The sequence below is a fragment of the Oryctolagus cuniculus genome, chromosome 1, assembly GCF_964237555.1.
Source record: "Oryctolagus cuniculus chromosome 1, mOryCun1.1, whole genome shotgun sequence".
Lineage (NCBI taxonomy): Eukaryota > Metazoa > Chordata > Mammalia > Lagomorpha > Leporidae > Oryctolagus > Oryctolagus cuniculus.
The window spans coordinates 162,451,248-162,469,561 of record NC_091432.1 but is presented as its reverse complement, the minus strand read 5'-3'; the positions used below and the strand labels follow the sequence as shown (position 1 = coordinate 162,469,561).

The 18,314-nt window shown below is 44.9% G+C and overlaps 1 protein-coding gene across 3 annotated transcripts in view; it reads right to left on the bottom strand.

Moving 5' to 3' along the window:
* The window catches only part of DOCK8 (dedicator of cytokinesis 8), a 251,166-nt gene that overhangs the window by 76,217 nt on the left and 156,635 nt on the right, over positions 1-18,314 (bottom strand). For all 3 annotated transcript variants that reach the window (XM_008256091.4, XM_008256100.4, XM_008256104.4), the window contains 7 exons: positions 16,203-16,304; positions 13,724-13,819; positions 12,834-13,068; positions 11,718-11,882; positions 9,858-10,027; positions 6,953-7,048; positions 3,568-3,663 (listed from right to left, as the gene is read on the bottom strand). In XM_008256091.4, coding sequence (XP_008254313.3) covers positions 3,568-3,663; positions 6,953-7,048; positions 9,858-10,027; positions 11,718-11,882; positions 12,834-13,068; positions 13,724-13,819; positions 16,203-16,304 — 960 coding nt within the window. The remainder of the gene's footprint in view (positions 1-3,567; positions 3,664-6,952; positions 7,049-9,857; positions 10,028-11,717; positions 11,883-12,833; positions 13,069-13,723; positions 13,820-16,202; positions 16,305-18,314) is intronic.

Sequence of the window (18,314 nt, the reverse complement as noted above, 5' to 3'; positions counted from 1 at the left end):
TGGGCTGGATGTTCCCTACCTCTCTCTAGATGGAGTTCCTGTCTCTGAACACTGGAGAGGCAGCCTCTATGGGGTGCATGACTCAGGACCCCTTGCCTTGCCCTTTGGCCTCTGGATGGAGTTGGGCAATGGGATGTCTCAGCAGGGGATCAGAGGGTGGGAGAATAGAGAAGTTCAAGTATTATTCACTCTCATTACCCTCACTCCTGCTACAGTGGCAGCAGTAGTGTTTTCCTAGGGCTCCAGCTCCTATCATATGGGGCCTCCCTTCTCTCTGCCTCCAGCACTCTCTAGCCTCCTAATGCACTGTTCCCTGCCTTTGATCCTTGGAAGCTAGGACAAAGGCTTGGAGCAGTTGCTGCACCCAGGGTGCCTCCCCGGTCCTTATTTGCTACTCTAATGTTGCACACACCCTAGGCAGGGTCCTTTTTAGAAACGTTTTTCAATTAGCCCTTTGAGTGATGCCTGCTGTGTCCTGCCAGGTCCCTCACAGACTATGTCTAGCTTGTTCTGCCTGTTGATCAACCCCTTCAAAATGCTTAGATTAGCAGGTACTTTCTTTCCAAACTTATCTGTGTACCATAGGGACTGAACCCCTGGAGGTGTACAGGGCTACCCACTTTAGCTTTTGCTTTTCCTCCTGGGTCCACCAAGCCCTAGTAATAAATTATGCAAGATACAAAGCAATGTTCATCTTCATTGTGGTTCTTAGCTCCCTGCAGTTAGGGACAGTAACATCAGGGACCTGGAGACCCTCCTTAGGGCCACCACCCTTCTTCCCATTCCATCTGTAAATTGAGAATAACAACACATCTGCCTCAAGGTTATATGAGGATTAAATAAATAATGCTAAAAAAATGTTTGAAACAGTGCCTGGCACATACAGTGAGATGCTCCATACATTTTAGATGTTACTATTTTTCCCTTCTCGGGGATGCCAGCTGTTACTGGGATTATGTAAAAGGTAGAGTCATCACTACACCTGCAGAGAATGCAAGTTTGCTTCAAGAGAGATTTCTAGGAAGCCACTGGCTCAGCAATGCTGAGTTCATCATGAATGGGAAAGGCATAATTGTACTACTGCATTGAAGCAGACTTCTACACACACAAATTTTGCATTTGTCAACATGTTAAGAAAATGGTTTGTGTCTTTGAGCTTCCCAAAGAAGCAGCATGGTGGAAGACAACAACTCAGGCTTGAAGCTTGGAGAACTGAGACTCTGTCCCTCACCGGGTGAGGTCCAGGCAAGTGCCTACTTGACACTGGAGTGTGCAATAAGGATAACTCCTGCTTGCTCAGAGTGTCAGTGAGGTTTCAGTGACATATTAAAGAGGCCCTGGCACCCGCACATGCCACAGTCTGGGTGTCATCTTCTGGGGGCTTGACTGCCCAGTCTAAGAACAGCACATTAACAAATCACTAGTAAAGAACAGGGGTGGTGTCCATGTGTATGAGTAAACAATGCAAAACGGCTTTGAACTGAGATAAAACTTTCCTCTGGGATTTGAATCTCTGAGTTTCTACAGTATCAAATTTAGTTTTTGTTCCCTGGCATTTAAAATCTGCAATTGTGATAGCTGAACTCACGATTACTTGGGTGAAGTATGGAAAGATGGATTATGGGGCCGGTGCCGCGGCTCAATAGGCTAATCCTCCGCCTAGCGGCGCCGGCACACCTGGTTCTAGTCCCGGTCACCCCTCTTCCAGGCCAGCTCTCTGCTGTGGCCCGAGAGTGCAGTGGAGGATGGCCCAAGTCCTTGGGCCCCCACCCCATGGGAGACCAGGAGAAGCACCTGGCTCCTGCCTTTGGATCAGCGCGGTGTACCGGCTGCAGCACGCCAGCCGCGGTGGCCATTGGAGGGTGAACCAACGGCAAAGGGAAGACCTTTCTCTCTGTCTCTCTCACTGTCCACTCTGCCTGTAGAAAGAAGGAAAGAAGGAAAGAAAGAAAGAAAGAAGGATTATGACCTTTGTTTTAAGTCAGTTGCACAGCACTTCCTAGGTCTTCCCAGTGTATGTTTTATTTTTGTTTCCTTTGACCCTCTTGGTCTCTATGTCCTATTGTTTAGCACTGCTCCCTTTTTTCTAGGCTTCAGCTTACATAGATCAATTAACACATAGGTAGAAACCCTACCCTACCTCTCTTTCTTAAAATATAATCTACTTTATGACACAGGAGAAGGAAGCCAGTGAACACAAAACCAACACTATCACTCAATCACTCAATCTCAGACAACCCCTAGTCCTCCAAATTACTTTTATAAAATCGTATATAACTGGTGTCTGTGCCATTATACCCTTATATACTAGGGCCATCCTCCACTGCACTCCCTGGCCACAGCAGAGAGCTGGCCTGGAAGAGGGGCAACTGGGACAGAATCCGGTGCCCCGACCGGGACTAGAACCCGGTGTGCCAGCGCCGCAAGGCAGAGGATTAGCCTAGTGAGCCACGGCACCAGCTCATTATACCCTTCTTATTTAACATCATCTCATTTATCAATACTGACAAAATGATTCTTACTGGCTTGATGGTAAAAATCTCTCCACTTCTATTAATAATTAAACAAAAGTAAGTATTGCTATTCTTCTTCTCACTTTAAAATTAAGGTATTTTAGCTAGACCTTTGGCTTTTCTACTGGAGAAGTAATAGAAATTGTAAGATAAACAGATTCATAAGTTTCAGGTTTTTTTCAACAAATATTATTTGGTGCTTGCATGACACCAAGCAGAGCAGTATACTAGGTGTAGAGACAGGACAATGAAGCAGACAGACCCAAATCCTAAAAATCTAACAGATGAGAGAGTAAAACAACTCTGAACTGTGATAAGTGCTCAGAAGGAAATAACTAAGGGCATCCAAATGGGTACTATCAGGGCAGAAGACACGCAGCTCATGGTGGTCAGAGAAGGATTCTTGGAGGTTGGGACATTTAGGCTGAAACCTAAAGAGAACACGGTGTGTGTCTGCAGGGGAGGAAGGAGAGAATCTGAGAGAAGTGTTGAAGCTGAAAGGCCCTGGCGTCGCTGTAGAACCAAACAAGCAACAATGTGGCTGAATGAGGGGAGATAACCTACAGTAGGAGATCAGAGACGGAGCAAAACAATACAACCATACAATGGCTCTTCAGGTCACGGTACAAATTTGTGCTTTATTCTCAGGACACTGAAAATCACGAAAGAACTTCGAAAAGGGGAGTGACATCCTCAGTCTACCCTTGGACGTAACGGGTGGGCCATGAGCAAAAAGCAACACAGGCAGGAGAAAGAGGACGTTATTGCAAAGGCACATGCGAGAGGACGGTGGCTTGCACAGGTGGGGAGAGGTGAACGTGATGAGAAGCAATAGGCTGCAGAGAGATTTTCAAGGTAGGATCAATTTTCACTGGTAGAGGATGGATGGAGGGGTGAGCGAGAGTTAGATTTCAAAGAGCAACCCCAGATTTTCGGCAGGAGCAACTTGATGAAGGAAGCAAAGGTCAGCTCCTCATGGCAGAGACGTCACTGCCTTGGCCTCACGTGCTTCTCTTGCCTATTGATCACAGACATAAGCAAATAAAAATCTCACCAGAAGCTCAAAGAAGAACCAGGCGTACTTGAAGACGGTCTCTCTCACCATTCCAGTGCTGACCACCATCTGCAGGGCAAGCTCCTCATGGAAATGCTGAGCAAAACCACAAAACCAGGCTGTGAGGATGAGCTCCACTACGCACCACCAGGGCCTTCCCCATTATGGAACTGCTAGTTCTGGGGCGTGAGTCAGATACGGCAGAGGCCACGCATGGTAAACGCAAAGTCAATGCTGATAGAGCCCGAGACTGCAGGATGCTTAGGGTGCCAGGAAAGGCTGATGTGAGGCTGCGTAGGAGTCAGCCTGGGAGACCACCTTCCATGGTGGGAGGGCAGTCCAGGGTGGAAGGTGTAGCTTCCTTTCCTCTCGGATTCTCCTGCAAACTCTCTGTGTGACCACAGGCAAGCCACTCCTCCTCAGGCCCTCGTTGTTCTGGTCCATAAAATCATGCGTTTGGTAGCAGTGGTTCTCAAACTTGAATGTATCAGAAGCTTCTAGAGGGCTTCATGAAACACCAATTGCTGGTCCTCACACCCAGGGCTTCTGCATCGGGCCTGAGAGTGTGCATTTCTAACAAGTTCCCAAGGGATGCTGCCGCTGCTGGTCCAGGGTCCCTCTTTGAGGACTGCTGCCTACAAGGGATCTAAATTCCTTCCAGAATGGACAACCATTCCTGAAATCTCACTATGGCTTTCTGGGAACTCTAACTGGTTGGTTTTAGGCATAGTGACAGAAGCCTGAACTCCAACATCTGTGTCCCAAGGACAGATGTCTGAAAGGCATCTGGCTCTCTCTGTTCACTTTCCTTCGAGTTTGCTTAACAGCAAACACAGCAGATGGTACCTTTCTCACCTCTGCCATTCTCCGAATTACTCAGCTACTTCAGAACATTCTTCACAACAGTTCTGATGAGAAGGAAGCTCAAGATAAAGGTAGGGGGACCAACTCATCTCCATTTGCCCAACACTGTCCTGGTCTTAAAATGCAAAGCCCTGCATCCTGGGGACCCTCTCAGCCCTGGACAAACTCGTGGGCTGCTTAACCGAAGGCAACAGTGATGTCCAGGAATGTCCCATAGCTTTGATTCATCTTATGCCCCCAAAACCTAGAATAAATGCAGATGAACTCGTTTTTAGTATTCAGTGGTTAAGAAAGCTATAACTATTTGAACACACTAATATCCTATCCTTATGAGGAAGTTAGGTCTTAAAGTCAATCTCTAACATAAAAATTGATTATGACAAGGATTGCTCCCCACAGCCCTTTCTGTCACCCACAGAAAAATGCACACAAGCAGCTCCATTTACTCCGTCTGACCCATGTGCAAATTTTAGCCAAACTAAAAGGAGACAGACGGATACTCTGTGCAGATGTCTGTGTTCTAAGTGCAGCGCTGGTCGGTTCATGGGGACAAAGGGAGAAGGCATAGGCGCCGCAGTCTAACAGTCGATTGATTTCCTTCCGTCAGGGTAGCCACACTGAAATCAGCATGCTGGTTTGCTGTTGAGGGCCTTGGCTGACGCTCTGCCATCAGGGGGAGGCGTGAGCATGGTGGTCTGTCCGTGCACATGATGTAACTCGGCTGCATCGCCAAGTTATCCATGGTACGAGAGACGCACTCCACCAGCTTCCAAGGGAGCCTCTGGAAATAGGTCAGTCCGACTGCCAGGCTCTTCTGGCAAGAGGAGATTAGACCAGGATAAGCTGCTTCTTAAAGTAATTTATGCCGCTTACTGGGCAGCACTGTTACGAGAACACCTTGCTCTGAGGGTTATATGAAATAGCCAAGCAGCAAACTGTGTTTGCTGAGCTATTATGGAAACCTACAGGCTCAACTTCGCTGTGAAAAGAAGCAATTCTCTTCTGGTCATTTCAGGTCAAAACAAGGTAATTGCAAAATCAAACAGGACATGGCATAAGAAAGTGAGGCTGCAGGCAAATACTCATTTTAAGCAGGAGAATGGTCCTTGTAACCAGTCACTGCAAAGGGGCTGTGACAGCCCAGTGTAAAACTTCAGAGTAAGTGACAACTTTAAGCCTAACCAGGTCTTGTTCCACTTTTCCTTTTATTCATTACCCCTGTTCCCTCTCCCAACATATGGTGCCCGGATTACAGCAAAGTCTACAGAGCCAGGCCCTGGCATGGCATCCCAGGTGGGATCTTTCCCTCCAGTCCAGAGGCTGACTGCAGAAAGCTCATTCCCTCCTTGCCTGCTTCATAAACATCTCCCTGCAGGGTTAGCTGCTGCTTCCTGTGGGAATCTTTGCAATTAACATTCTAATCAGGGTCTCAAGACTACTATAAAGGAGAGAATCTTGGTGCCTAACAGAGGAGAAAACTTGGGACGGACAGCTTTTTCCCCCCATTCCTTAGATTACACCAGCTGTCACTCTGATTGGAGAATTTTGTTGTTAAGGATTTCTACAGCTTAAGTGAGTTTCCAAACTCACGGGGATACAGATTATGGAGAATGCAGAAAGCATTTTATACTAAATTATATAGTACTGAAATAAATGATGACTCATTATTGGCCTTTCACTTTTGTCAAAGGCATTGTCTACATTCACCTTCCACTAAAAATTAGGTTTATACAGTAGCTTCCAAAGTGTGGGCCCTGGGCCAGCGTCAGTTGGGAACTTGTCGGATATGCAATTTGTACTTCTTGGGCTCCAGTTCAGATCTACAAAGGTACTTCAGAAGTTCATGGAAAAATGGAATTAAAAGTTTATTTTGGTGAAAAAATTTTTGAAATCCATTCCTATTTTTTTCATGAAACACATTTTTCATGAATTTTTTGAAGACTTCACGTATGCATGGATTTCAAAGCTTTCGTACACCAAAATGAACTTATTTTTTAATTTCATTCTCCATGAATTTTAAGACCCTTATATTGAACAGAAATCTAGAGGTAGGATCCAGCAATAAGGTTTCACAAGCTTTCTGGCTAATTCCCATGCATGGAAAAGTTGGAGAATCATAGAGTTAGGCAGTTAGGTGATCCAAAAAAATGGGTGAAGGACAGGGCCATGAAACTGTGATGTGTGTGTGTGTGTGTGTGTGTGTGTGATGTCTGTGTAGTGTGTGATGTGTATTATGTGATATGTGTTTGTGTGAAATGTGATGTGCATATGTGTCATGTGCGGTGTATGTCATGTGTGATGTGTATGATGCATGTGTAGTGTGTGATGTGTGTGTGGTGTATGATGTGGTATGTGTGTGATGTATGTGTTTGTGTGATGTGTGTATGTGTCTGTGTGTGTGTGTGTGTGTGCTGGCAGGGCCTGAGAACACTTTGATGGTGTCTACTTTCAGTCAGAGCACTAGGGCACAAGTGGATCCTTTCCTATTCTGTGGTCATCTTTACCCTGCCCTCCGTGGTACCTTTTTGCTGGCAGGTCTTGGGGCTGCAGGAGAACTTGGAACATCATTATTGCCAGAGCAATAGTACGACATCCGGTTGCAGTTGCGGTCACCAATCTGAAACACAGACCATGACTCAGCAGTCAGCCGACAGTGGTACCCCAGTAGGATGAACCAATTGCCCTGAAATGTAACCTCGGAATTCATGTTTAGTCTATTGTTTCCCACCCCCTCAAGTAACAAAGGTAAAATAGTTGCTATACATAAATAGTAGGGTCTTCAAAAAATTTATGGAAAACTGCATGAATTTCAAAATTTTTGTCATCAAAATACAAGGAGCTTCAAAAAATTAATGTAAAATATTCATTGTCTTTGCATTCATTCCATTTTCCCACAAACATTTAAAAGTACCCTGTACAAAGCAAAGCAAGGTAAAGTTATGCCCAATTCCAAGGCTCCCAAGAATCAGGCAGTGCTGAAGTTCTTTCAATTTTCTAGTCTCTGGCTTTAGTGGGAGAACATAAAAACGGTGTGGGAACAGTGCCTCTCTGTGGTTCAGTGTGGAAAGTACTCAGTCTCCCCAACACTCATACAGTGTCAGAAACCATTTTTGAAAGGAAAGGCTAAACTTCATTCTTTTGATTGGGCAACATTTTCTCCCCTTGCCGTAGACTAATTAGGAAGTTGCTAACCAAGTCTACACAGAAATACTTTCACTGCACTCAAATGAAATCATCAAGACGCAGACTGTCAGCAGTCTCTGCGGGTCACTTCTCCCCTGGGCAATCAGCACATGATACCACAACGTGCTAGCAAGCCAGCTCTCCAGGGAGGGGACAATCTGTGGCAGCTACCAATTTTTGTGTTGTTCATATTTCCATGACGGGTGATTTGTATTTACACACATGATGTCATGGATGTACACAGTTTGGAAGAAACATGAAAGCTGATACACAGCATTGTGCAGACACAATAAACATAAAGAACTCAAGGATATGGCTGATAGCAAAAAGTCATAAAATAACAAGGAAGGTTACAAATTGCAAGAGTAGTACAGAGTGTTCTGTGTACTCTTTACCCCATCTCCATTAATTTTCATATCTCACAGAGTATGGTACATAAAACTAAGATATTCACATCTGTACATTCTGTAACTAAATCAGAGGCTCTTTGGTTATCACTTTTTTTTTAAGAATTATTTTATTTATTTGAAAGACAGAGTTACAGAGAGAGGCAGAGAGAGAGAGAGAGAGAGAGAGAGAGAGAGAGAGATCTTCCATTCCACTGGTTCAGTCTCCAAATGACCTCAATGACCAGAGCTGAGCTGATCCGAAGCCAGGAGCCAGGAGCCAAGAGTTTCTTCCGGGTCTCCCACATGGGTACAGGGGCACAAAAAGTTGGGCCATCTTATACTGCTTTCCCAGGCCATATCAGAGAGCTGGAACGGAAGTGGAGCAGCCAGGACTCAAACCAGCACCCATATGGGATGCCGGCACTGCAGGCAGTGGCTTTAACCTGCTGTGCCACAGTACCAGCCCCCTTACTGTTTTTACCACTAACATCCTACTTCTGTTGCAGGATACAGCCCAGGCTACCACATTACATTTAGATTTTATTTACTTTTTAATATCACTTATTTAACTGTGAGTTTATATAATTTACTTTTTAGTAGCATCTATTTCACAACTAACTCAGGCAATTCCTTCAAACTGAGCAGTCAGTTTTCAGGACCAGCTTCAGCCTGTCATTGGGTTGACATTTGTAGGTCAAGAAGGGTAGAACGTCTAGAGTTTCACACGGTTCAGCCTGCAGACAGACCGCAGAATCTCTGGAGGCAGACCCAATGCTTGCCAAAGATCCATGTGCGGTGGGCATTGGTGTATTATGAGGATGCCACTGATGACTGCATCCCGTTTCAGAGTGCCTGGGGTTGAGCCCCAGCTCTGTCCCCAGTTCCAGCGTCCTGCCCGTGCATGCCCTGGGTGTTAGCAGATGATGGCTTTGGAACTTGGGTCCCTGCCACCCATATGGGAGACCCAGATAGAGTTCTAGGCTCCTGGCTTTTACTTGGCCCAGCCCTGTGTGTTGCAGGCATCTGGGGACTGAAATCGTGTATGGAAAATCTTCACGTCAATCTGTCTCTGTCTCTCTGCCTTTTAAATAAAATAAAGAAATAAATTTAAAAACCCATAGGTGGTTCTTATGTTTAGCCAGAGGCCAGAAGCTCTGAGGAAATGAAGACGTGAGGCTGAGGGCAGGTAAATGACTTGCCGGTGCCCACGTGGCTGGCGGCTCCATCAGCACCAAGCCCAAACCCTAACCCTGCTCTCTAGAATCCCTTGCTCACACCACGCTGTCTCACGTGGGTGGAATGCGAAAGGAAAAATGCACTAGGCCTGGAGATTTTGATTTATCAGAATAAGCACAAATGATATTACTCTACTAGCTTAGCCACCCTGGGCCATAGATAACAGGGGCAAAATTCGGATTAAGAATTCATGGTAGCTTTGTGAATATTCTAAAAAATACTGATCATATGCTTTAAAATGGGTAATTTTATCATAACTAAAATTTCAAGTGAAAGACACTCTACAAAATACGAATTCAGTTTTAGTTAAACAGCCTTTACAAAATGACAGGTAGAGGAATGAGCTGCTGTTCTCTTGTACAGGTTGACTATAGTTAACAATGTTTTACTGAGAATTTCCAAATAGGGGGAAGAGAGGACTCAGTATTCTCACTACTAAGAGATGACAGATGTATGAGGTGACAGATACGCTCACTCTCTCCTTTGATGCCCACAAGATACATAAGACGACTGAAACGTCACCCTGTACTCCGTAACTGTGTACAATTATCGTGTGTCAACTAGAAACAAAACACAACAAAAGCCCTGGTCACCTGCAGGGTCTGACGGCCTCCCTACCTTTGAAGACATGATGTTCTTAACTTCCTCGTCCGCCGCGGAGTGTGTCCCGGCCAGGTCTGGGTTGCTGCTGCTCATCACCCGGGCCTGAAGCAGCTTTGAGCTCACGGCAGCAGCAGACGTGCGCCCATACGTGTGGTAGCGAGGGTCGGGCAGGGCAGGGGTTCCGCCTGCACCCCACGAGGCAGAGGCATGTCAACAGACAGGGGACCAGAGTCACTCACTGAGTTTAAGGAACTGAAGAGAGAAAGGGCAGGTGGTGGGGGAGGGGTGGGAGGAATTCTGCCAGAGGAGGGCTGTAAATCAGTGCTTCATTATCAAAAGCTTGGGTGGAGCAGGGATGCAATGCTACAGGGGATACATAGGCAGTAGGGAGTGGTGAGGACTGGGGTGAATTACAGACACAGCCCAGGCAAGGGCTACTACTTGGCTCTAGCCGAGCACTGTGAGGGAGAAACAGACCCCAGGGTTGTCAGAGCTTCTGATCCTTATGCGAAGCTGGAAAGGTAGATTTTAAAAATTTATCAGTATTTCCATGATGGTGACTTTGCAATTCACACAGGGAGGTCTTCTGAGATTTAAACATTCATCGTCTGACAGTCTGTGAACCTCAGGAGGACAAGCATACACTGTGTACTCAGAGGGCTGCCTTTCACTTTTCAAGTATGGACAGCTCTCCAAGGTGACTGTGTGTCCATGAGATACCAAGCATTTTTAAGACTCAACTAGAGATGGCAGATTCACTTGAAGTGAGGCTTCACAGATGTAACCAAGTGCCACGTATATTTGGATAAGGAATTTTGTGAATTCGCTGATGCTATCTGTTAAATCATGCAGACCAGATTTTAGGGTTGGTTATTGCCTTATATATAAATGATAATACATAAATATATATTACATAGGCAATATATAATATATAATAAATATAATACTACATATAATATATATTGGGGCTGGCGCCATGGCTCAATAGGCTAATCCTCCACCTGCAGCACCGGCACCCTGGGTTCTAGTCCCATTCAGGGCGCCGGATTCTGTCTCATTTGCCCCTCTTCCAGGCCAGCTCTCTGCTGTGGCCCGGGAGTGCAGTGGAGGATGGCCCAAGTACTTGGGCCTTGCACCCCATGGGAGACCAGGAGAAGCACCTGGCTTCTAGCTTTGGATCAGCGCGGTGCACTAGCCGCCGCGCACCAGCCGCGGCGGCCATTGGAGGGTGAACCAACGGCAAAAAGGAAGACCTTTCTCTCTGTCTCTCTCTCTCACTGTCCACACTGCCTGTCAAAAAAAAAAAAATATATATATATAGGTTATTACCTTGTTTATAAATGGTAATATTTGTATTATTTATAATATTCATGATATTATGTATAGCATATATATTATAAATGTTAATATTTATATATATTACCATTATATATGTGATCAAGATGAGTGGGAGTGCAGATTATTATTACTCACAAATTTAGTTCGAGGGAAAAGAGCAAAGGAATTTTACTCATAAGGAAAAGTTTAAGGATCACCACTACCACACTGCCATTGGCTCTCTATTACTTTCTTTATCATTATTATCCTGGAATCTCAGGCATCAGCTGGCATTTCTTTATCTTTTAAAAAACAGATCCTCAACTGAATAATACATTAGCCAGTGAGGGATCACCTAACGGCAAAGTAAGAGGACAAGGTGCTCAGAGCCTAGAAAGAGGGAAGGAGGAAGAAAGAAAAATCTAGGGGAAAAAAACCTTTTAATTTCAGCCTTCATGTAAGTGTTATATTATTCTGAAAAACGAAACTGAACCTTCTGCTTGGGATTACCCTACCGTGGGGTGGAGGAGGGCTGCCCTGCCCTCGGGGCTGCACTACCTGTGCTGGGCAAGTCCCTGGGCAGCTCTGGGAGGCGGAAGACGTAGTGCACGTAGGAGGCCAGCAGGCAGTTCCGCCCATGCTGGTCCTTGCTGAGGTCCTTGCTGTTGTGCAGGCTGTTGGCGATGGCCACCACCGACTCAAAGGCAAACTGGGAGAAGTTGGCTGAGGAACCAGGAGAAAAACGAAGGTCAGCTGGAACATTCTCCAGGACAGTGACGATGGGTCCTGACCTGCTTAGCCAGGGAAGTCAGGGTGATGGCCGGGACGGGGCGAGCTTCGGTCATCCCAGCTTGCTGGCTCTCACTGCTGCAGAGACTTCCCCACTCCCTCCTTGCAGCCTCCTCCTCCTGGCCCTTGACTGTTTCCCACAACAAACACCTGAGCCTGTCCAGACGGCTTCCTTACCAAGCCCTGCGGGAAACAGGCTGCGCAGTGGCGTCTGCACACCGACATTGTTAGTTTCATCCAGGAGCCCGTCATAAATGCAGACTCCCAGGCCCCAGAGCAGACACGCTGAGTCAGAATCTGCATTGGAACAAGATGCCCAGGGGATCGGAGCACACGCTGTGCTTTGAAAGCCATGGTTACAGAGCACAGATTCTCATACAGACTCCCCTAAAAACGTGTGTGTTACACCAGTGGCCACCGTGGACGCAGGCCAACTACCCATTCACTGCATCTATGCTGCTGTTCTGCTGCTCCAAGCCCTCCACGGTTTGGCTCTAATCTACTTATTCATCTGCATTGTCTCATTGCTTTCAATTGTTCCATTTCCTTGTTGGACAAGAAAGCAAAAATGTCTAAGAGTTAAAATAAACCCACCTATTAGCAGGAATGGGATTTGAAAGACTGCTTGTCACCATTTAATAAAGCTTACAGGAAAAAGCTGTAATATTAAGAATCTTATGAGGAGTTCGTTTTCCTGGTTTTTGTTTTTGCTTTTGTTTTTTTTTTTAAGCACATGGAGTGGCTCAAAAACGTGGCACTGAACCAGGCCTCCCTTGAATTCATGTCATCAAAAAAAGGAAGATCACATTCGGACTTCTAGAAAGTCATGTTTGCTTCCACCGCCTGCCCCTGCCCGTGCCTCCTCCCAGCTCCGCAGGCCCCTACCTGTCTGGCCCGCGATGACCATGGGCTGCACGGACAGCTGGAAGAGCTTGTCCAGCACCAGGTGCAGGAAGAGCACGAGGGGCTCCAGGCGGGAGGAGTTCAGGCAGATGATGCTGAGCTTCAGCTCGTGCTCCAGCGCCGTCTCGCTGATCTTCTGGTCCAGCACGCGGATGGGGAAGGTCACCTGGCTCTCCAGGGAGTGGCAGAGGGTGAAGAACTTCTCCAGGTGGTTATCCTGGGAAGGGAGAAGGAGGGAGCCATGGGCTCTGACCCCACTGATGTTCACCTCTGGACCCACACATAATCTAACAGCTCTCGGTGGGGGGAGCTTCTTACCCAGTATTTCAGAGCAGAAGGTCTAAGACACTAGTGCTTCAGACCAAGGTTCTGAACTTGTTTGTAGAATGTGCTGCACAGAATAGGACGTCTCAATAATTAGTACCTAAACCGAGGCTCTGACACATCTGGCAAGCAGAGGTCCGCAAACTAGCTAAACACACTGTAGTCTTGGTAGGTGCCTAACGCAAACAGAGGCAGGCAAATGGGAGAGTATGGAATTTCTTTCATAAAATCCTGGTCAAATGGCAGACTCAGAGGAAATGAGGTAACAGCAGATGAGTGCTTCCAATCAAGTCCACCCCCAAAGTGTCCAACCAAAGTCGGGTGCCGGGAATCCTTTATTAAGGTGCTCAATGTTTTTACAAGGTCTTTCTATTTAAAGACATAACCTGAAAAGCTTGCAAGTCTTCACAAAGAATTAAAGGTTAATTTTCATTTATCTGTGGATAAAGACTTTCATTGATCTGTCCTTAAGAGGTTTCTCTGCTGCACTTCCATCTTCATTACTAATCTTGTGGGTCTGATTTGAGGTTGGCCTTGACGCTCCTTACCTGGGTGTGAACGGAAGAAACAGCTTGCACTTCAATATTAAACACTCCCTTATGTCCTTCAGCCCACTTGATGGGAGGATTCTGTAAAGGAACTTTCTGTGTTAAAGAGAGAGACAAAAAAAATATTAGCAATCGAATTCCCTTTTCTGATTACTAGCAAGCAATGCAAAGCAACCTGACTGTACAGGTCAGGGTTATAAAACATAAAATTCTCAGCCTTGGAGTCAGGAGTCCTGGGTTCAAGTTCAGTTCTGCACCAGCTTATCATTTTTATTAAACTCCCTAGGCCTTAGGTTTCTCATGCTGCAAAGACAGGGGTGAACTGAGTGATGCATCTCTAAGCTCCCATCCAGCATTGATGACTCTTGACTCTAGGAAATAAAATAATGGCCAGTCATTTTCTAATTAATTAAGAATGTAAGGATGAAAGCGTAGAATATTTTATGAGACATGAAAGTATATTCAAGTGCCCAAAATTACTTTCCCTTTTAACAAAGTGCTTCCCAGTAACAATGTTGCTTGGCTCCTGATTTAATTACTCCCACTTATACCATTTATATATCTTATGACTCACTTATACCACTTATATATCAATACCTTTGTGGGCCTTAGAGACAAATTTTTGTCTTAAATTCCTTCTGGAATTATATTCCTTTGGAGACCCATTTAAGGTTGAGTAAGGCGGGTGTGGCCTGGTTGTTGTGGCTCTTTCTTTTTACCAGAAGGAAGCACTGGTACTTGCATGGGTGGCACATGTGCATGGGATAGCAATCTCTGGAGCTACCTAGGGCAGAGTCACAGACTGGGTCCCAAGGTGGGCTCCAGCCCATGCACAAGTTCTGTTGGGCCTACTGAATGTTAGACACTTGTTTATATCAGTTGTCCCACACAACTAATTTCTCACAAAAGCCTGCTTTTCTTTCAAGAAGTAGAAGATATGAAAATGTACACCTCACATCCCAGCGTGGCGCCAAAGCTGCCAAGCTGTGCAATCCTGAGAACAGATTCCACCTGGAGTGTCCTTCAGTGATAACAAATTACACTAAGACAAATCTAGTGTGAGCCGCATCTATCATTTAAAAATGTCTAGTAGCCTCATGGAAAAAGGGAAAATGGAACACAGAAAAGTAACTGTAACCAAATATTTCATTCAACCTAACATAGTCTAAAGATTATTGTTGCAACATGTAATCAATACCAAGTTATTGTACATGCTTTTGCAATCAGTTTTGGGAATGCAATGCATATTTTATAGCTAACAGCACATCTCCATTTGGATTTGCCACATTTCAGGTTCTCAATAGCTACATGTGGCTAGTGGTCAACTGTGCAAGTGTTGGACAGTACAAATGTGAAGGATACTGGGAGAGGCTAAGGGTGGATCTATAAAGATAGCTTACTGCGTGTAGGAAAAAGGAACTAACAGTTACACAAGCATTGAGTGTATGCTTGATGTACGTGATCTCATTTAGTCCACAGCAATCCTTTGGGCAGATGTGGGCTCTGTTTCATCTTGGAGACTCAGAAAGGGTGAGCAGCTCAGCCATGTTCACACAGCTACGGAGAGGCAGGATCTGCATTTCTGGATCCAGACTCCTCTATCTCCCAAACCCAGGTTTGTTCTGTGACCTTAAAGGTATCTAGGAGTTCTAGGAAACTAGAATGTAAAAAGCTGGTTTTGAGGGCTTGTGAGCTCAGATCACAGGAAGCAAGGGGGCTACTGGTCAACCCACTCAAGTTGACCCTTGGATGGCTCTGAGGAGAACAGAAAAGTAAAAGAGAGGAAGCAGAACCTATGGATTAAAAGAGTCTCACAGTATGGATCAACCAACAGCAAACTGTGCGTCTCATCTGGATCCTGATTCCAACAAACAAATTTTTTTTAAAAAAAAGATCTTAATAGGAAATTTGATCACTGACTGGATCCTTAGGAACTACAATCAATTTTTAAGGTGTGACAATAGTACTGTGGTTGTTTAATGAAGAGTCATATTTTTAAAAATAAATCTCTACTCTCTTTGAACATTTGCATTTATTTTCAATTTATTTGGCAGACAGAGATCTTCCATCTGCTGGTTGACTGCAACTACCAGGGCTGGGTCAGGTCAAAGCCTTCCTCTGTGGCTTTCCCTGATGCACCAGCACAGAGCTGGATGGGAAGTGGAGCAGCAGGGACTCACAGCAGTTCCCATATGGGATGCTGGTGTTGTAGACGGTGGTTTAACACGCTGTGCCACAGTGCTGGCCCCTCTAGCTTACAGCTACTTAGCATTCTGATTTGGTTCCATCTAAATGAACAAGGTCTCACGGTTATATATTTCTCTCATGGTCTCAGAAGATGTGTGTCAGAGTGCGCTGACAGATGCCTAAGCAGCCAACATGAACATCTCCCGTGCACATAAGGGATGGGAGTGGGTTTGGGAAGGTGGTCCATGACCATGGCTGTACAGGAAGCAGCTGAGGGGTAGGCTGTGGTTACCTCAGCAGAATGCATGGAGTAGTTGGGTGGCAGCTTTTCCAAGGCAACTGGGAGACAGTAGGATCCAGTTTGAAGACGCTCATTTAAGAGAATTGGCAGCCACTGAAAACAGATGGTGTCAAGCATAAAGTGGGATTTATTATAGCATATCATTCTTTTTCACAAAAAAAAAAAACCTGAAAAAAATACAAATTTTGCAAGCAAAAAAAATAGTGATTATTCCTACTATACCCGCCCTCCCACCCACACTCCTACCCCTTCTCCTTCTCACTCTCTCATTTCCAGTCCCATTCTCCCTTAAGATTCATTTTCAATTAACTTTATACACAGAAGACTGACTCTGTACTATGTAAAGATGTCAACAATTTGCTCACACACACATAAACTTGTTTAAGAACAAGTTTTATACTTAACTCTCATAATACAACACATTGAGAACAGAGGTCCTGCATGGGAAGTTAGTGCACAATGACTTCTGTTGTTAATTTAACAATTAACACTCTTATGTGTGATGTCAATGATCACCTCAGGTTCTTGACATGAGCTGCCTAGGTTATGGAAGCCTTTTTTTTATTTGATATGTAGAATTATAGATAGTGAGAGAGAGAGAGACAGAGAGAAAGGTCTTCCTTCTGTTGGTTCACTCCCCAAATGGCCACTATGGCTGGCGCTGTGCTGATCCGAAGCCAAGAGCCAGGTGCCTCTTCCTGGTTTCCCATGCAGGTGAAGGGGCCCAAGCACCTGGGCCATCCTCCACTGCCCTCCCAGGCCACAGCAGAGAGCTGGCCTGGATGAGGAGCAACCAGGACTAGAACTGGTGCCCATATGGGATGCCAGCACCACAGGCAGAGGATTAACCAAGGGAGCCATGGCGCTGGCCCCTATGGAAGCCTTTTTAATCCACAAACTCCATCTATATTTAGACAAGGTCATAAGCAAGGTGGAAGTTCTCTCCTCCCTTCAGAAAAAAGTACATCATTCTTTAATGGCCACTTCTTTCGACTGGGGTCTCACTCTTAAGAGATCCTTCACGTAGAACATTTTTTTGCCACAATGTCTTGGCTTTCCATGCCTGAAATGCTCTCATGGGCTTTTCAGCCAGACCAGGATGCCTTAAGGGCTGGCTGCTTCTGAGGTTAGAGTACTACTTAAAATAATTGTCATTCTATGAGTCTGCTGTGTGGCCTGCTTTCCATATTGGAACATTCTTTCCTTTTTAATTCTATTATTATTACCAGACACTTGATCCGATTTATATGATCACTTTAACACTTAATCCTATCTATATGTTCACTTTAGCACTTAATATAATTACTTTAACACTTAAGATGGCATTTTTACCACCCAGCCTAATTCATTTTGGGGTCCCATGGCAAGTTTTTAAACTGTACCCTTAGAAGTAAGTCCATAGTACTGTATGCAGAACTATACAGTTTAACAGTTATAAACTTCTTCCTCCCTCTCTTATTCCCACTATTATTTTTTACTGAGCTCTATTTTCAATTGACTATATACACATATGATTAACTCTACATTAAGTAAAGAGTTCAATAAATAGTATGAAGGAAAAAAAAAAAAAAACCTGGTCCTCGATAGTCAAGACAAGGGCTGTTCAAGTCGTTGCTTCTTGAAGTGTCAATTTCACTTTCACAGATTTCCTCTATTAGTTCTCATAGATCAGGGAGAACATATGGTATTTGTCCCTTTAGGACTGGCTTATTTCACTAAGAATGACGTTTTCCAGATTCACCCATTTTGTTGCAAATGACCATATTTCATTTTTTAAAAACAAATGTGTAGTTGTGTAGTATTCCATAGTAGACACAGTATACATATCCCATAATTTCTTTATCCAATCTTCAGTTGATGGGCATTTAGGTTGATTCCATGTCTTAGCTATTGTGAACTGAGCTGCAATAAACATGGGTATCAGTTCAATTTTTTTGAATTTGCTGAGACTTGCTTTATGGCCTCGTATGTGGTCAATCCTAGAGAAGGTTCCATACACTGCTGAGAAGAATGTATGTTCTGCAACTGTAGGATGGAAAGTTCTGTAGATATCTGTTAGGTCCATTTGGTCTAAAGTGTCAATTAACTCTGCTGTTTCCTTGC